The sequence below is a fragment of the Leptodactylus fuscus genome, chromosome 2 (assembly GCF_031893055.1).
Source record: "Leptodactylus fuscus isolate aLepFus1 chromosome 2, aLepFus1.hap2, whole genome shotgun sequence".
Classification (NCBI taxonomy): Eukaryota; Metazoa; Chordata; class Amphibia; order Anura; family Leptodactylidae; genus Leptodactylus; species Leptodactylus fuscus.
In genome coordinates, this window is record NC_134266.1 from 285,366,335 (window position 1) to 285,385,835 (window position 19,501).

A 19,501-nucleotide genomic window follows, 5' to 3' on the forward strand; every position below is an offset into this window, starting at 1 on the left:
ATTCAAAATACTCGTACTAAGTCGAATACCACACGGCAAACGCAGTAAAAATTCGTATCCCCTCCCACCTTCCCTGACACTTTTTTTGCACCAATAACTGTGCAGAGGAGGTGGGACGGGAACTACGATAACGGAGGCATGAAAAAAATAGGAAAAAGTCATTGGCTGCCGAAATCAGGTGACCTCCGATTTATACGAATAGCGGGTGTCAGATTTGGTTCAGATGTGACTGTTAAGTAGAGAAGGAGAGAAGTTCTGCAGGGGGAGCGAGGAATAGCAGTATACAGGCAGGAACATTACACCAACAGCTAATAATAATAATAATAATAATAATACATGTTCTTTCTATAGCGCCAACATATTCCGCAGCGCTGTACAATTTGTAGGGTTCAGATACAGACAGACAGATACATTACAGAGAAAGTCATATCACACAATGGGACTGAGGGCCCTGCTCACAAGAGCTTACAATCTATGAGGTAGAGGGGGTGATACAAGAGCTTACAGTCTATGAGGTAGAGGGGGTGATACAGGAGGTAGCAGGGGCGGCATTACTTATACAGGGGTCAGACACTTCTGTAATAGAGGTTACAGTCATTACACAAACATAAGACTTTATGAGCCGTCACCAGCCGTGTCCTGTAACATGTGGATGGAGCTTGGACATATAAAGTTATCCTGAGATGACATCATATCATGTGGGGTAATGTGGGGGCGGGGACAGAGGAGGGGGAAGGGTTTACGTTAGACATTGTGATCGGCCGCTCTGATAAGATGTGTCTTTAGTTTGCTCCTGAAGCTGTAGAAATTGGGAGTTACTCTGATTGTCCGGGGTAGAGCATTCCAGAGAAGTGGTGCAACTTGGGAGCTCAGGAGCTTATAAGAGCTACACTGCTTGAAGATTGTATATACAGCATCTGTAACCATCTGTATATACACCATCTGTATATACAGCATCTGTAACCATCTGTATATACACCATCTGTATATACAGCATCTGTAACCATCTGTATATACACCATCTGTATATACAGCATCTGTAACCATCTGTATATACACCATCTGTATATACAATCTTTTTGCAAATAATTTTCCCAAAAGCCCTTGTTCAGGCTCCAATTCCGTACCACCTTTTCCCCCAATCTACCTTTCCCATCTCCTGTTCTATACCTGTTGTAAGCTAGGTGTATACTATATAGTACACTTGTATACTTCTAACATACAGAGGTATTTGGGCACTATATACCTTGCCCATCTCCTGTTATATACTACAAATGCGTAAGGCTAGCGCAAACAGACGAGGACGGGGATGTGGAAATGCAGCCGGGGGCCAAGGCTGTGGTCAAGATACTGCGGATCCAATGCCTACTGGTGAGGGGCAGCCAGCATTGCGCTCATCCACAATCCCGGGCTTGATGGTGACATTGAGCAGGGCGCAGGGTACAACGCTGACCAGGCCCGAGCACCAGGAACAGGTGATACAATGTCTAGCGGATAATGCTTCCAGCGGCTTTTCCACCAGCCAGTCAGCCACTACCTCCAGTCGTGTTCCTACACAAGACTCTGCCCCTGCTTCCTCACAACATGCCCAATCTTTCCAACAGAGTCACCCCACCCTTGCCCCATCCCCCTCTGCTGGTACAAGGCTCACCTCACCCCAAGGGCCTGAAGCTAAGTTTGGGAGGGCTCACTCCAAGGGCCTGAAAAGTAATTTTTGTACAGCTCAGCATAAGGGCCTGGAACTTAATTTGGAAGGTTCTCATCTCAAGGGCCATAAAAGTGATTTTTGGAGGTCTCACCACACACACACACACACACAATGACAATTAAGGGTGGGGGCTGTTGGATTTCCCATTGCCTTTGCCATCTGTGGTTGTCATGGGCAACGAGACTTAAAGGGTTGCATGCTAATGTTTCTTTAGCTTAAAATTTGTGTTTCTGGGGGGCGGAGCTTGGCGGCTGAGAGGAATGGACGTGTGAGCTCTGAGCTCCACAAACACAGCCCACTAAAGCGACATTTACAGCGACTTTCCCGGGCTAACTGGCTTCCGAAGTGACGGGTACAACATCCTAGTACAACAGGATGCCGAAGAGGAAGACTGCCGGGGCCAAACCTCGCAAACTGACGGACTTTTACTTCAAACCTACCGGAGAGGTGAGTCAAGATGGCGCCGCTTCTCACTCGAGCTCAGGCTCTAAGGCCTCCTCGCCAGCGAGCCGTTCTCCAGAACAGCTAGAAGCGATACGCTCTGCTAGACATACCCTGTCGACAGCGGACATTTCACTACCCCCAACTCCCACACTTGACTTACCTGGATTGGATGATCAGCATCGTAGTGCTAGTAGTGGTGGGAGGCCTTCGGTCTCACAAGATGGCGGCTCCCCGTCCTCCTGCACTGCAGGGCAGGCGACATCTCCCTCCACCAGCCCTCTCAAAAGACGTCCAAAAATTGCTGAATCTCAGATTAATGGCTCTGAGGAGGACATCCCTGGTGTTGATATGCGAGAGGAGATACTGGCTGACTTTCCAGTTTCATCTAATCTACTCACTGAATCCTCTATGAAGTCTATGCTTACGGCATTTTATACATCTCTGAAGGCAGACATGTCACGTATGATTACTCCAATAGACCGAGATATGGGTGAAATGAAACAACGTACTGCTCATGTTGAATCCAAAATGGCTGAATTTGCCGCGTCACACAACGAATTGATTGACACTCACTATGGCTTGGAGAAGGAGGTAGTTTTCCTTAAGGCTAAGGTAGCAGACTTGGAGGACAGATCCCACAGAAACAATTTGAAATTCAGGGGCATTCCTGAAACTGTATCTCCTAAAGAATTAACTTCTTATCTGCAGAAATTAATGTGTACACTTATTCCGGGTCCGGATCCTGTGGATGTTACCATTGACAGGGCGCATAGGATACCCAGACCAACGCATCTGCCGGACTCTGTTCCTAGAGATGTTCTGGCCAGGATTCATTTTTACCGCACCAAAGAACTAGTTCTTTTAGCGACTCGCAACCTGGACTGTCTACCTGATCCTTTTGGAACTATATCCATTTTTTCAGATCTTTCTGCTTCTACTCTACAACTGAGACGTCAATTTCTCCCGATTACATCTACTTTGCGCCACCACAATATCCTATACAAATGGGGATTCCCGGTCCGCCTTGTAATTGTTAAGGATAACCTTACACATGTGATTAAGTCTTTGGAGGAAGGGAAGTCTCTCCTGAATCGTTAGCAGATTAATATTGTTGTCCCTCCAGAGAAATCCCTGGTTCACCCAATTTCAGATGAATGGACCACTGTACGCAGGTCACAGAAGAAACCACCCGCGGACTCCATTGGATAAGGGCTAAGTTTTTCATATTATGGAGAGTCCTTTCTACTGGCGGCCTTTGTTGGACTATTTCCCCCTTTTGAGTCCTACAGCTGCTGGTCCGCTGTATTTTGCTTTGCTTTTCGTTATCAGCAATACAGCACTGCCTTGCATTGTCTGGTATTTTCTTACCAGTTATGTTGATGTTGTATGTTTTTTCCTTTTTCTTTTTTCCTGTTCTGTTTGTTTTAAGTTTAGGTACTGGTCTGCTTCTGATAATGAAGGTACATGGCAGGAAGTGTCTCGACCACTCTTGATAATTGGTGAATTCTGTGCGGAAACGGGTATAGCTTTTATTCTGTTGTTTAATGGGTCTTAAAGTTTTTTCTATGAATGTCAGAGGGCTGAACTCCCCCCAAAAACGAGCTCATTTATGGAGAGAGGTCCGAGCTCAGCACTGTGATATTCTGGCAATCCAGGAGACTCATTTACTGGCGAAAGATGCTGTACAACTCAACAATTCCTTATATCCACATATTTTCCATGCTCATCATTCTTCCAAAAGTAGGGGAGTCCTTCTTGGTATCAGAGACACGGTAGCTTTTCATTCTCTGAATACTTATTCGGACCCTAAGGGACGGTTTGTTATAGTGGTATGCCAACTGAATAATGTTACATATACACTGGTGTCTGTTTATGCCCCTAATCAACACCAACGTGCCTTTTTAATAAACTTATGAGAACTGTTGAAAAAAGGAAACAAGGTCATGTACTGTTAATGGGAGACTTCAACCTAGCTCCAGATCCTATTGTAGATACTTCTTCCCAAAAAGGGTCTCGCCACCCTGACTTTACACAGTCCCTGTGGCATTATGGCCTGTATGATGTGTGGCGTATATTACATACCTCAGAGAGAGATTATACTTTCTTTTCCCCAGTGCACAACAGCTATTCACGTATAGATCTATTTCTCACTGACCAGAATACGCTTCCTTTGATAAAGAGAGCTGATATTTCCCAAATTACATGGTCAGATCATGCTGCTATCACACTCATTATTGCTGAACGTTATGCAGGGAATAGAGATTACATTTGGCGGTGTAGCGACTACTTGTTATCTAACCCACGCACTAAAACAATGATTGCAAATGACTTAGAAGAATTCTTCCGAGTCAACATTCATTCTGTTTCTGACCCTGCTATTGTATGGAATGCCCATAAGGCATTTATAAGAGGCACTTTAATACGTTTAGGGCATATCGAAAAGAAGGCTCGTCTAGCTGAAATAAACCGTCTGACACAACAAATCAAACTTCGCGAAGATGCCAATAAACGCTCCCCTTCCTCCACTATAGCGTCCGAACTAATGTCTCTCCGGAGACAACTAAGGGAGTGTCTTTTACATCAATATGAGAAAAATTTACGCAAAATGAAAGCTACATATTATTCACAATCCAATAAAGCAGGTAAACTTTTGGCCTCTAAACTTAAATCTAAATATGCCAAATCAAGGATTCCTTTCCTATTTTCTACTGCTAACTCTAACAAAATCTATGACCCTAAGGGGATTGCTAATCGATTTAGAGATTTCTATAACGAACTTTACAATTTAGCTAATGATACGTCTCAATGTACTCCAACAGAAGATGCAATTGATACATTTCTTAATAGTATTAAGTTACCCGTTCTGTCGCCTGAACAATTAGAAACTCTTAATGCTCCTGTGACTCCTCCTGAGTTGACTATGATCCTCCAGACCTTACCTTCACATAAATCACCAGGTCCGGATGGGCTCACAAATGAGTATTACAAATCGTTTTCCTCAATTTCCCCTATGATATCTTTCTTGACACATGCTATAACCTCTGCAAGTTTCCCTAGAGAGAATCAAGAAGCTTTAATTGTTACTCTGCCCAAACCGGGAAAAGATCCATTTGTCCCCCAGAATTTTAGACCTATATCCTTGTTAAATGTGGATCTAAAAATTTATGCCAAATTGATAGCTACTAGACTCGCGACTTGCCTTCCTGACTTGATTGCTTATGATCAAGTAGGTTTTGTGAAAGGGTAGGCAATCATATGAAAACACCCGCAGAGTTTTAAACTTGGTTCATCAGACTGAAATGAGGAAATTGGAAATGGTCATGCTGGCTTTGGATGCCGAGAAGGCGTTCGACCGCATTTGTTGGTCTTATGCCTTCTCGGTGTTGCGTAGGATGGGTTTCTCTGGAGATATATTGAGAGCCATTGGAGCTTTATATTCGGCCCCATTGGCGAAAGTGTTTACCAATGGCACCTTTTCAGATTCTTTCGACATAACAAATGGAACCCGCCAAAGGTGTCTGTTGTCACCTTTGATATTCGTTCTTTCAATGGAACCATTGGCTCAGGCTATCAGAGAAAACCCCAACATCAAGGGAATCGATGTGAAGGGACGATCTCATTTGATCTCTCTTTACGCAGATGACATTATTTTGACCTTAACAGATCCTCAAGCCTCCCTTCCACGTCTCATGCAATTGATTGACCACTTTGGGACCTTGTCCTATTACAAACTTAATCTGTCCAAATCCCAAGCTCTTTCCTTTAACATCTCTCCTGTCCCCCTCCAGGCCTTACACGCACAATATGGTTTTGACTGGCGACAGGAATCTCTTCAATATTTAAGTATTCAGATAACATCTTCCTCTGGTTCGCTCTTCCATTGCAACTATTTACCTATGCTTAAAATACTGAAAGATAGCTGTGATAAGATGTCTCGAGTTGAAGTGTCTTGGATAGGGCGAGTGGCTGCATTTAAAATGCTTCTTTTACCTAAACTGCTTTATCTGTTCCGCACATTGCCGATATTTGTTCCACAGTCTTATTTTGAATCCATTCAAAGAGTGATTTCCTGTTATATTTGGAATGGGAGGAGGCCTCGAATACGTAGAGGTCCTTTGTTCAAACATAAATTAGCTGGGGGATTGGGAGTTCCTAATATCCGTAATTATTATTTAGCTACTTTAACTGCCCAATGCTCTGGGTGGTGGAATGCAGATAATGCTATCCCTTGGGTTCAAATTGAAAGATCATACATATATCCCGGCAAACTTAGAGACTTGCTAATGCTTCCATTTTGGAATGTGTTGCCACCAAAATTGCTTTCTCCTACTATGATAGCCTCCCTCTTGGTCCTTTGTGCACACAGAGGCCTCCTCTCATGTTTATTGGCTCCCATCTAATACTCCTCTGTCAACGTTGTCGTGGCTAATTACTGATTTGGAGGTCTCCTCATGGGAAAAGTTGGGGATTGTTTTTCTCTCTCATTTATATGATGGAAATGAAAGTTTATGACATTTTTCCAGCGTTGCAACGTAAGTTTAATTTGCCATCACACCATTATTACAAATATATACAAATCTCCCATTTTTTATCTAAGACCCCATTACCACCCATGCCCTACTGCAACAGAATAATAACCTATGTATCTAAAAAAATGAAAGGCTTACGTTTTTTGTACAATTTACTAGGCGAGGTCTTGGACTTTCATAAATCGACCCCTTTTAGATACTGGGAACGAGACCTTAAGAAGACTTTTTCTGCGGAAGAATGGTGTCAATCTTTTTGCTTGATACACTCTTCCCTTACGTGCAGCTCACATATTGAAACTGCAATTAAAATACGCCTACGTTGGTATTATTCTCCATCGACCCTACAAAAAATGTACCCTTTAACATCTGGGTCATGCTGGAGAACATGCGGGGATGTGGGGACTTTCTTTCATATGATTTGGCAATGCCCACTCATTGCCCCCTATTGGGGCGCAGTGTTCACACTGCTTTCTGATCTGTTCCATTGCAGACTGTCCCCAACACCATCTCTAGGGGTGTTATTACTGAATACAGTCCTATGAAAAAGTTTGGGCACCCCTATTAATCTTAATCATTTTTTGTTCTAAATATTTTGGTGTTTGCAACAGCCATTTCAGTTTGATATATCTAATAACTGATGGACACAGTAATATTTCAGGATTGAAATGAGGTTTATTGTACTAACAGAAAATGTGCAATATGCAATAAAACAAAATTTGACCGGTGCAAAAGTATGGGCACCCTTATCATTTTATTGATTTGAATTCCCCTAACTACTTTTTACTGACTTACTGAAGCACAAAATTGGTTTTGTAACCCCAGTGAGCTTTGAACTTCATAGCCAGATGTATCCAATCATAAGAAAAGATATTTAAGGTGGCCAATTGCAAGTTGATCTCCTATTTGAATCTCCTCTGAAGAGTGGCATCATGGGCTACTCAAAACAACTCTCAAATGATCTGAAAACAAAGATTGTTCAACATAGTTGTTCAGGGGAAGGATACAAAACGTTGTCTCAGAGATTTAACCTGTCAGTTTCCACTGTGAGGAACATAGTAAGGAAATGGAAGAGCACAGGGACAGTTCTTGTTAAGCCCAGAAGTGGCAGGCCAAGAAAAATATCAGAAAGGCAGAGAAGAAGAATGGTGAGAACAGTCAAGGACAATCCACAGACCACCTCCAAAGAGCTGCAGCATCATCTTGCTGCAGATGGTGTCACTGTGCATCGGTCAACTATACAGCGCACTTTGCACAAATAGAAGCTGTATGGGAGAGTGATGAGAAAGAAGCCGTTTCTGCACGTACGCCACAAATAGAGTTGCCTGAGGTATGAAAAAGCACATTTGGACAAGGCAGCTTCATTTTGGAAACAAAAATTGAGTTGTTTGGTTATAAAAAAAAAAGGCGTTATGCATGGCGTCCAAAAAGAAACAGCATTCCAAGAAAAACACATGCTACCCACTGTAAAATTTGGTGGAGGTTCCATCATGCTTTGGGGCTGTGTGGCCAATGCCGGCACCGGGAATCTTGTTAAAGTTGAGGGTCGCATGGATTCCACTCAGTATCAGCAGATTCTTGAGAATAATGTTCAAGAATCAGTGACGAAGTTGAAGTTACGCCGGGGATGGATATTTCAGCAAGACAATGATCCAAAACACCGCTCCAAATCCTCAGGCATTCATGCAGAGGAACAATTACAATGTTCTGGAATGACCATCCCAGTCCCCAGACCTGAATATCATTGAACATCTGTGGGATGATTTGAAGCGGGCTGTCCATGCTCGGCGACCATCTAACTTAACTGAACTTGAATTGTTTGTCCAAAATACCTTTATCCAGGATCCAGGAACTGATTAAAAGCTACAGGAAGCGACTAGAGGCTGTTATCTTTGCAAAAGGAGGATCTACTAAATATTAATGTCACTTTTCTGTTGAGGTGCCCATACTTTTGCACCGGTCAAATTTTGGTTTAATGCATATTGCACATTTTCTGTTAGTACAATAAACCTCATTTCAATCCTGAAATATTACTGTGTCCATCAGTTATTAGATATATCAAACTGAAATGGCTGCTGCAAATACCAAAATATTTAGAACTAAAAATGATTAAGATTAATAGGGGTGCCCAAACTTTTTCATAGGACTGTATACCTATTGCTATCAAACCATATAAACGCCTCTTCTGTAAAATCTTAACGATGGCACAAATTCTGATATTTCAGAAATGGAAGTCAAACTTAATCCCAAACCTGACGGCCTTAATCGATATGGTAAATACCACATTTAGATATGAGAGAATAATTGCATTAGGAAATCATTCTTATCACTCTTTTTCACAAATTTGGGAACCGTGGTCCAGATCTAAATATGTCATATGACCTTGAGACACTCCCTGGCCATAGATTCTATGATGTGTGCTACTGTCCCTGAAATTTTGGGACAAAATTGATGATTGTTCTGCTTGACTTGTACTGTTTCTCTTTTCTGTTTACCTTTGTTCCTTTTACATATGTCTGCTGTTCATCTTGTGCTGCTAATTTCATGCTGTAGCTACTTTGACATATGTATGTATGTTTATATTACTATTCGTATACTGTTCGTGTTTGAAAATTCTCAATAAAAACCATTGAAACAAACAAACAAAAAATTTGTGTTTCTGTCCATACAATTGTGAAGGAAATAAGGTTTCCAGGTATGTTTCCATTTTCCATAGAGGTTCTATTGAATTTGGAGTGTGTATAGTGTGTAGTTGTTAGGCTGTGATGTTGGGGTAATAGAGGGTCTTTGGTGTGTTAGATGCCCCCAGACATGCGCCCCCTGCTGTCCCAGTTGCATTCCGGAGGTGTTGACATCATTTCCTGGGGTGTCATAGTGGACTTGGTGACTCCAATTGGTCGAATTTTGTTTTCCCTGAAATTAGCATTTTTCCCCCATAGACTATAAGATTTGATATTCAATCGAATAGTCGAATATTGAGGACTACTTGAATCTAATTTCGAATTTTTGAATATTTCACTACTCGCTGATCTCTATTCCTTACAACTCACCCGGTATCCAGAGAGGCCACCTAGGAGAAGGAGGAGTGGAAAGTGGAAATTGTAAGAATAAGGCTTCTTACCGCAGCTGCTGCTTTTGAACCATTTTCCAACTTTTCCGTGTCCTTTCCGTGTATTTTTTCCGGATGTGTAGTGATTGACCTCTGGCCCCACGTTGGGCACCATATTCTTTGAGCGCGTCCGTTCTAACTATCACCATATTGAAGTCCAAATTATTAACACCATGGTAGTGTTAACACTCAGGAGGGCCAGGGCTGGTATCACGGGTAATATGTCAGATGTGGCCGACTTTCAGGGGGTCCCTGGGTCCCAAAAGTGCACAAAATTTCCTTTTTGATGTCCCGACTACCCACCCCCACTCTGATATCCGACAATGACAACAGACAACCAGGCTTCGGGGGTAATCGTCGCTCTTTTACTAGCAGGACAAAGTAATACAAATGTACATATGGAGGGATTTTTCATGTACAATACAGCGGTCTTTGTAGGTAGTGTCCAGTTAGCAGATGGCGGAGGCAGAATGCTTTGGATAGATTAATCAGTAGTTGTTTGGTAGTAAACTTGTATATACTTGTAAAGATGGCCTGTATCCAGGAGGGTTAGTTCTCAACAACTGGGTACACGTATGTAGAAGAGGAAATACAATTCAGCAGCGGGGGACCCTCAATTTCTGCCAGACTAGCTATGGGCTTCTTAAATATAGATTTGTCCCAAAGACTTACTTGAATAGAGAGATACGTGTAGACATCCCAGATGTATGGATAAAACAGGTCCGTAAACTTTAGTGCTTGTAGGCTTGGAGCTTCAGAGGAAAACACTCTCTGAGGAGAATCTTGAGTACAGAGGAAAAGACATCTCTGCTTGTTGAGCCCTGATGGTTGACTGCAATTTTTCAGCTCTCCATGTGCTCTGTCTGCTAGCTGTTTTTACACAAAGGACCAAAGCACACGTTCCCAACCCCCTTAGAGGGGGCTGTCCTGAAGGTCACCTGCTTGTACTGGACACACCTTCACACTGACAACTCAAATTACAATGGCAAAGTATAGGCAGGTGTAGTTCACAAAAACATCCGCAAGATCGCGCATAAATAGACCCCCTGTGTGCTGGCTCTGGTAATATAGAATGAAGGAATGAAGGGGGAGGAAAAGCTTTACCTTATATGCAAATGTCCATACCATCTCGGTCTGCAAGGACTATTAAAGGGAGTTGGACGAGCAGCACTGGGACATTACAGTAGCATATGCTAGGAATACACACAAAATACACTCAGCGGTGGTGGAAATGGTGGATCTGCTTTAATGAGGACAATGAAGCAGTAAATAACATATTGCAGAGGCAGGAAGAGGATGTACTTACATAATTAGCATAACATGATTGGTGGAGAAGTTGTAACAATAGTCCTGGCACACCTCTATTGGATAAGAAACTGGAGAGAGGCTCAATCGAGTCATGGTGGCCAAAGATAAACTCATGGTCATTACTGGTCAACAAACATCATCTTTGGACAACCTGAGACCCCAACATTTGTTATCCCTTCACTTTCTTTCTCCAGGGCATCACCAAACAATCTCTGATTTCATTCGCCGCTATACCGTAGATAATGGGGTCCATAACAGCGGGCAACAAGAAGTAGATGACACTCGAAAGGTTCTGAGTGTCAGGAGAATTTAATTCTTCAACCTTGGACAAGATGAAGGACAGAAGGCAACACAAGTAGACTGTTAATGCTACGAGTAGATGTGCCCCACATGTACGCAGGGCTTTACCTCGCTTGGTGCCCCCTGTGACCTTCAGGGCCGTATGAAGAACCTTCAGGTAACAGATCAGGAGTATGCTGACATCTGAGACGATAACCCCAACCCGCACCAGTAGACCAAGCAGCTGAGCTCTCGAGACGTCTCCACAAGCCAAGCTGAGGAGCACCACATACTCACAGACAAAGTTCAGGATCCGGTTGGACTTACAGTATTGGACTCTTGAGGCTAGGAATACAACAACAGACATAAGGACACTATTCCGAACAATTCCGACCATCCATAACTGGAGCAAAGAGTTTCTATTGATAATATTGTGGTATCTCAGGGGGTGACAGACGGCCACAAACCGGTCAAAGGCCATCAACACGAAGACTGTGGACTTAAGGATGAGGGCAGAGTAGACGAAGAACATTTGGGTCAGGCAGCTGGACAGAGGAATACGGTTCTGCCCCAAGAAGCTCAGTAACATCGCAGGAACGACCGTGTTAGTACTGAGGATGTTCATGATGAGGAGAAGACCGATAAGGACATACATGGGGGTGTGAAGGTTCTTCTCCCTCCAGATGGTGTACGAAATCAGGAAATTAAGGACCGTGATTAGCATGTAGGTGGTGAAAAATGGGACAAAAAGGATCTGGCGGTAGAGAGTGATCCCAGGAAACGGAAGGAGGAGGAATTCTTTATATGAAATAGAAACGTTGTGACCGAGACTGGACACTTCCATCTCATCGTCCACCGCCCCGCACCTGAGAATGTAAAGATCAGGATATTAGTAACTAGGAGGGATATGGACCATGCCGGTATAACCTGGGTATATGCTGTATATAATAATATATGTACAGCCGGTATAACCTGGGTATATACTGTATATAATTATATATGTACAACCGGTATAACCTGGGTATATACTGTATATAATTCTATATGTACAGCCGGTATAGCCTGGGTATATACTGTATATAATTCTATATGTACAGCCGGTATAACCTGGGTATATACTGTATATAATATATATGTACAGCCGGTATAACCTGGGTATATACTGTATATAATTATATATGTACAGACGGTATAACCTGGGTATATACTGTATATAATTATATCTGTACAGCCGGTATAACCTGGGTATATACTGTATATAATTATATATGTACAGCCGGTATAACCTGGGTATATACTGTATATAATATATATGTGCAGCCGGTATAACCTGGGTATATACTGTATATAATATATATGTACAGCCGGTATAACCTGGGTATATACTGTATATAATTCTATATGTACAGCCGGTATAACCTGGGTATATACTGTATATAATTCTATATGTACAGCCGGTATAGCCTGGGTATATACTGTATATAATTCTATATGTACAGCCGGTATAACCTGGGTATATACTGTATATAATATATATGTACAGCCGGTATAACCTGGGTATATACTGTATATAATTATATATGTACAGACGGTATAACCTGGGTATATACTGTATATAATTATATCTGTACAGCCGGTATAACCTGGGTATATACTGTATATAATTATATATGTACAGCCGGTATAACCTGGGTATATACTGTATATAATTATATATGTACAGCCGGTATAACCTGGGTATATACTGTATATAATATATATGTGCAGCCGGTATAACCTGGGTATATACTGTATATAATTATATATGTACAGCCGGTATAACCTGGGTATATACTGTATATAATATATATGTGCAGCCGGTATAACCTGGGTATATACTGTATATAATATATATGTACAGCCGGTATAACCTGGGTATATACTGTATATAATTCTATATGTACAGCCGGTATAACCTGGGTATATACTGTATATAATTCTATATGTACAGCCGGTATAGCCTGGGTATATACTGTATATAATTCTATATGTACAGCCGGTATAACCTGGGTATATACTGTATATAATATATATGTACAGCCGGTATAACCTGGGTATATACTGTATATAATTATATATGTACAGACGGTATAACCTGGGTATATACTGTATATAATTATATCTGTACAGCCGGTATAACCTGGGTATATACTGTATATAATTATATATGTACAGCCGGTATAACCTGGGTATATACTGTATATAATTATATATGTACAGCCGGTATAACCTGGGTATATACTGTATATAATATATATGTGCAGCCGGTATAACCTGGGTATATACTGTATATAATTATATATGTACAGCCGGTATAACCTGGGTATATACTGTATATAATATATATGTACAGCCGGTATAACCTGGGTATATACTGTATATAATTATATATGTACAGACGGTATAACCTGGGTATATACTGTATATAATTATATCTGTACAGCCGGTATAACCTGGGTATATACTGTATATAATTATATATGTACAGCCGGTATAACCTGGGTATATACTGTATATAATTATATATGTACAGCTGGTATAACCTGGGTATATACTGTATATAATTCTATATGTACAGCCGGTATAGCCTGGGTATATACTGTATATAATTATATATGTACAGCTGGTATAACCTGGGTATATACTGTATATAATTCTATATGTACAGCCGGTATAACCTGGGTATATACTGTATATAATTATATATGTACAGCCGGTATAACCTGGGTATATACTGTATATAATTCTATATGTACAGCCGGTATAACCTGGGTATATACTGTATATAATTCTATATGTACAGCCGGTATAACCTGGGTATATACTGTGTATAATTATATATGTACAACCGGTATAGCCTGGGTATATACTGTATATAATTATATATGTACAGCTGGTATAACCTGGGTATATACTGTATATAATTATATCTGTACAGCCAGTATAACCTGGGTATATACTGTATATAATTATATATGTACAGCTGGTGTAACCTGGGTATATACTGTATATAATTATATATGTACAGCCGGTATAACCTGGGTATATACTGTATATAATTCTATATGTACAGCCGGTATAGCCTGGGTATATACTGTATATAATTATATATGTACAGCCGGTATAACCTGGGTATATACTGTATATAATTATATATGTACAGCCGGTATAACCTGGGTATATACTGTATATAATTATATATGTACAGCCGGTATAACCTGGGTATATACTGTATATAATTATATATGTATAGCTGGTATAACCTGGGTATATAGTGTATATAATTATATATGTACAGCCGGTATAACCTGGGTATATACTGTATATAATTATATATGTACAGCCGGTATAACCTGGGTATATACTGTATATAATTATATATGTACAGCCGGTATAACCTGGGTACATACTGTGTATAATTCTATATGTACAGCCGGTATAACCTGGGTATATACTGTATATAATTATATATGTACAGCCGGTATAACCTGGGTATATACTGTATATAATTCTATATGTACAGCCGGTATAACCTGGGTATACACTGTATATAATTATATATGTACAGCCGGTATAACCTGGGTATATACTGTATATAATTATATATGTACAGCCGGTATAACCTGGGTATATACTGTATATAATTATATATGTACAGCCGGTATAACCTGGGTACATACTGTGTATAATTCTATATGTACAGCCGGTATAACCTGGGTATATACTGTATATAATTATATATGTACAGCCGGTATAACCTGGGTATATACTGTATATAATTCTATATGTACAGCCGGTATAACCTGGGTATACACTGTATATAATTCTATATGTACAGCCGGTATAACCTGGGTATATACTGTATATAATTATATATGTACAGCCGGTATAACCTGGGTATATACTGTATATAATTATATATGCACAGCTGGTATAACCTGGGTATATACTGTATATAATTATATATGTACAGCTGATATAACCTGGGTATATACTGTATATAATTATATATGTACAGCTGGTATAACCTGGGTATCTTCTATACTATAATTTACCAGCTATACGTCTTTCCATGCACAATGTATGATCTGATATATTCTCTCACCTCTCTTGTGCTGCAGTCTCACATCCACCTCCCTCCTCACACCTGTATATATGTATCCTATGATCCTATACCCCTATGATCTCATTAGACGTATAGTAATGAGCAGAGGGAATCTCTCTCTGACCTTATGAAATGTATCGCCGGTCTCCAGCGTCGCCTCCCTCGGCTGTAACACAGTACGCAGTGTGTAGGTGGGGGAGAGGTTATTGCAGCGGTCTGATCACTGACACTGGAGTTTTATTCCTCAGGTTTGTCTGCAGATATTTTATGTCTCTTCTATGAGGTCTCTATTCTGTAGTATATAACAGAGGATCAGATGATAATATTCGCCCCCCCCCCCCCCCATCAGAGCTGATCACAAAGCGATGTAAATTCTCTGTATATAATATAATAGATCTATACGGTGATCCCGCCCTTATAGCTTCCTATCGCCCCAGTCATGGTCCCTACACTATATGTCTGCTCCGGTCCTCATTGTATATTTTCTAGGTAGGGTAACCCTTTAATCGTCCCACCATATGGACGTTCAGTAAGGCTGACATACATTTTAGGCTGAGTTCATGCGTTGCAGCAATGCAGCGGTTTTTCTTGCAGATTGTGCTGCTGTTTTGGGGCCAAGGTCAGGAGTGGATCTAACAGATGGGGAACGTTTATCCACTTCCTTTGTATTGCCCGTTAATTTTTAATCCACTCCTGACTTTGGCTCATAAAAACAGCAAAATCTGCAACAAAAAACACTGCATTGTCGCAACCTGGGGCCTCATCCTTAAAGGGATCCTATCAGTCAGACACAATTTTTTGTAGGTATCAAGTCGGAATAGCCTTAAGAAAGGCTATTCGTCTCCTACCTTTCGTTGTCTTCTCCACGCCGCCATTCGCCTACAATCCCGGTTCTTGTCAGTATGTAAATGAGTTCTTTCACAGCACTGGGGGTGGGTCTCAGCGCTCAGACAGCACTGAGTGCAGTCCCAATACTGCGAGAGAACTCTCTCCAGCGCCGCCTCCTCTTCTTCAGCAGCGTCATCTTCAGCCTCTTCTTCCGGCGGTGACTTGTAACTTCTAGGCCTTGGGCAGAGCAGCCTGCGCATGTCCACAGGACACGAGAAAATAGCCACTTACAATACTCTGCAAGCGGCCATTTTCTCGTGGCCTGTGGGCATGCCCAGTCTGCTCTGCTCAAGGCCCAAGACCCTGATAGAATAAGTGACCCTCTTGATCTTGCTGATGGCGCCGCAGAGTCTGTGGCCTGAGACTCCGGGCTCATCGGGCTCATTCAGTTGGGCCTGGTCACGGGTGGAAAGTTGTAACAGAGTAGCCATGCACTGAGTATTCCAGCTTAGAATATGAAGAGGAATCCAGAGCGGGTGTCTATCTCAAATTCCTCTTCATTTTTGGCCTTGTCGTCACAACCTAACTCTGACTGTTCCACATCTGCCTAAATGGTTCAGCAAAAACTGGTCTTAAAGCATAACTCCCATTGTATTTACTTTTTTAAAATAGTTTTGCTATTGTATCGGGGGTTGTGTGTGAACATTTATGTAGAATACTTTATTAACCTATCTAACTTCCTTTTATTAGAAAACAGACTCCCTTTATAAGGCTGTAACTAGGCACTGCCAGGGTGACTCTATGTAGAGCCAAGGTGGGGGATGGTCACTACAAATTGCCATATCTCTGACTCAATGCTTCAGCTCTGCATATTTACAGTGTAACTGTGTACAGACTTTCCTTAGTAACAGCTCAGTGAGAGGGTTACAGCCTGTTGTGTAACAAAAAGGAAGTTAGATAGGATAAAAAAAAGCATAGGACAATACCAAAGGGAAGAAGACTGAACACCTCAGGGGAGCCCAGCATGGGTGACTATTGGCGTTTTTTTTTTTTTTTTTTTAACTTTTACATACCTACCCCGGCCTGACAGACTCGAGACTGTTATTATAGAACTTAAAGTTTCAGGGAGCCAATATCTGCCCTCACAATGATACGCTGAGAATTACAAGTGAAGGGACTGAAATTCAATCACATTGCGAAAAGTCCTAGGTAAAAGGGACCAGTGTTTACGTAGACATAGGTGGATTTGGGGGTGAGAGGTAGTAATGCTTGCAAGCCTTTTAGGTTTAGTAGAGGAGGCAGCAGAGTCATGTGTGTGGGGAACCCATGTGTCTCAAATCTGATACAATGTGTCTATCCTTAGTAAATCAAAGGTAGGAAAGTGAGTTGTTTGTAACCCTTCGGTGGCAGCTGGAACAGCGTAAACTAATAGTGGAGTAATACTGTATTAATAGTGTAGTATTAGTGTAGTATTAGCATAGTAATAGTGTACTAATAGTGTATCGTCACTCCATAGGGAGAGCACTGTCCTCCTAATTACATCATGGAAGACAGATTTGCATATTCTTCTCATGATCCCTTGCGAAGTGGAGTGCTAAAGGCTTAATAAGTCTCCACACACCTATATGGTGGTCTCTCCCTATGGAGTGACGATATCCCCCCGAGCCTGTCTATAGCCTCTCACCTCTACCAGGTCAGTACTCTCTACACCGGGCTGAAGAGATGCAAACACATCGAAATGGCCGTCCTCAGTTGAGATACTGAACCTGGTAATATCCCAGCATCATTGCGAACACAAGGCCTCTGGAAGGTCAGGCATGATGTTAAAGGGGGCACCCCCTATAGGGGTGCATGGCTGAGGTTCTGTCTTCCTAATTACATCATGGAAGACAGACTTGCACATCCTCAGCTGGCGCCCTCTATTGGCGTGCACATACTGAGGCACTGTCGTCCTATTACATCATGGAAGACAGATTTGCATATTCTTCCCATGAACTAATAGTGTAGAATTAGTGTAGTATTAGCATATTAATAGTGTAGTAATAGTTTAGTAATAGCAGTGCTGCACCTCTAATGAGACAAGGTGAGGCAGCTGCCTCAGGAGGCACTGTCAGGATGGGCGGCATTTCGACTGACCTAAACCAGTCCAAGACATGGTGTTTAACTATGGTGACACTCAATAGACACCCAGCACTAATGCGTCCAGTTGGTGCCCAGGCCGATCGGAAGCATTAACCCCTCCGGTGCCTCGGTGAAAGCTGGCCGAGGCGCCATTTTACTGGTGGCGTATGGGCGCCGCCATTTTGTTGGTGATCGCCGGTGTCTGGAGCATGCTCCAGGGCTGACGTCACATCGGCATGACAGCGGGGAGCCTTGTAAAGGTTCCCCGGCTGGTCTGCAGTGATATTCTTTTGCAGGCTACTCTATGCATCTTGCAAAAGAAATGATGATTCTCTGCAATATATTGTCATGCATCGCATTAGTGATCAGACCCCCTGGGGTTGAAGTCCCTCTAGGGGGTCTAATAAATGTAAAAAAAAAATAAAAAAAAAAATATATATATATAAAAAATGAAAAAGTATTAAAAATTCAAATCACCCCCCCTTTCCCTAGAACACATATAAAAGTAGTTGAATACTATGACACCCCTACATGTTAGGTATCCCCGCGTCTGAAATCGCCCGCTCTACAAATCTATAAAAATATTTTTCCTGTTCGGTAAACGCCGTAGCGGGAAAAATAATCAAAAGGCCCAAACTGCCGTTTTTTCACTGTTTTGATTCTGATAAAAATTTGAATAAAAAGTGATCAAAGCAATAACATTTCCCGAAAATGGTAAAACTGAGAAGTACACCTGGCCCCGCAAAAAAATACGCCCTATGCATCCCCGTACACGTAGGTATAAAGAAGTTACGGATGTCGGAATATGGCGACTTTTAGAAAAAAAATAGCACAGTTTTGGATTTTTGTCAAGCTGATAAAATGTAAATAAAACCTTATACATTTGTTATCCCCGGAACCATACCGAAAAACAGAATACAGGGGACAGGTCATTTTGGTTGCACAGTGAACGCCGTAAAACCGAAGCCCGGTAGAAAGTCGCAGAAATGTAGTTTTTCTTCAAATCCCCCCATTCTGAATTATTTTCCCGCTTC

General features: G+C 41.6%; 2 protein-coding genes across 2 annotated transcripts in view; one reads left to right on the plus strand and one right to left on the minus strand.

Annotated features, from left to right (window-relative positions):
- Nucleotides 1-19,501, plus strand: part of LOC142194239 (stromal interaction molecule 1-like) — a 308,297-nt gene that overhangs the window by 185,106 nt on the left and 103,690 nt on the right. The window lies entirely within an intron of this gene.
- Nucleotides 11,265-12,218, minus strand: LOC142193522 (olfactory receptor 52K1-like). The gene has a single exon (XM_075262495.1). It carries the CDS (start codon nt 12,216-12,218, stop codon nt 11,265-11,267), a length of 954 nt encoding a protein of 317 aa, XP_075118596.1.

Excerpts from the sequence above, each read along its gene's own strand:
- LOC142193522 (XM_075262495.1), bottom strand. The coding sequence starts at position 12,218 with ATGGAAGTGTCCAGTCTCGGTCACAACGTTTCTATTTCATATAAAGAA.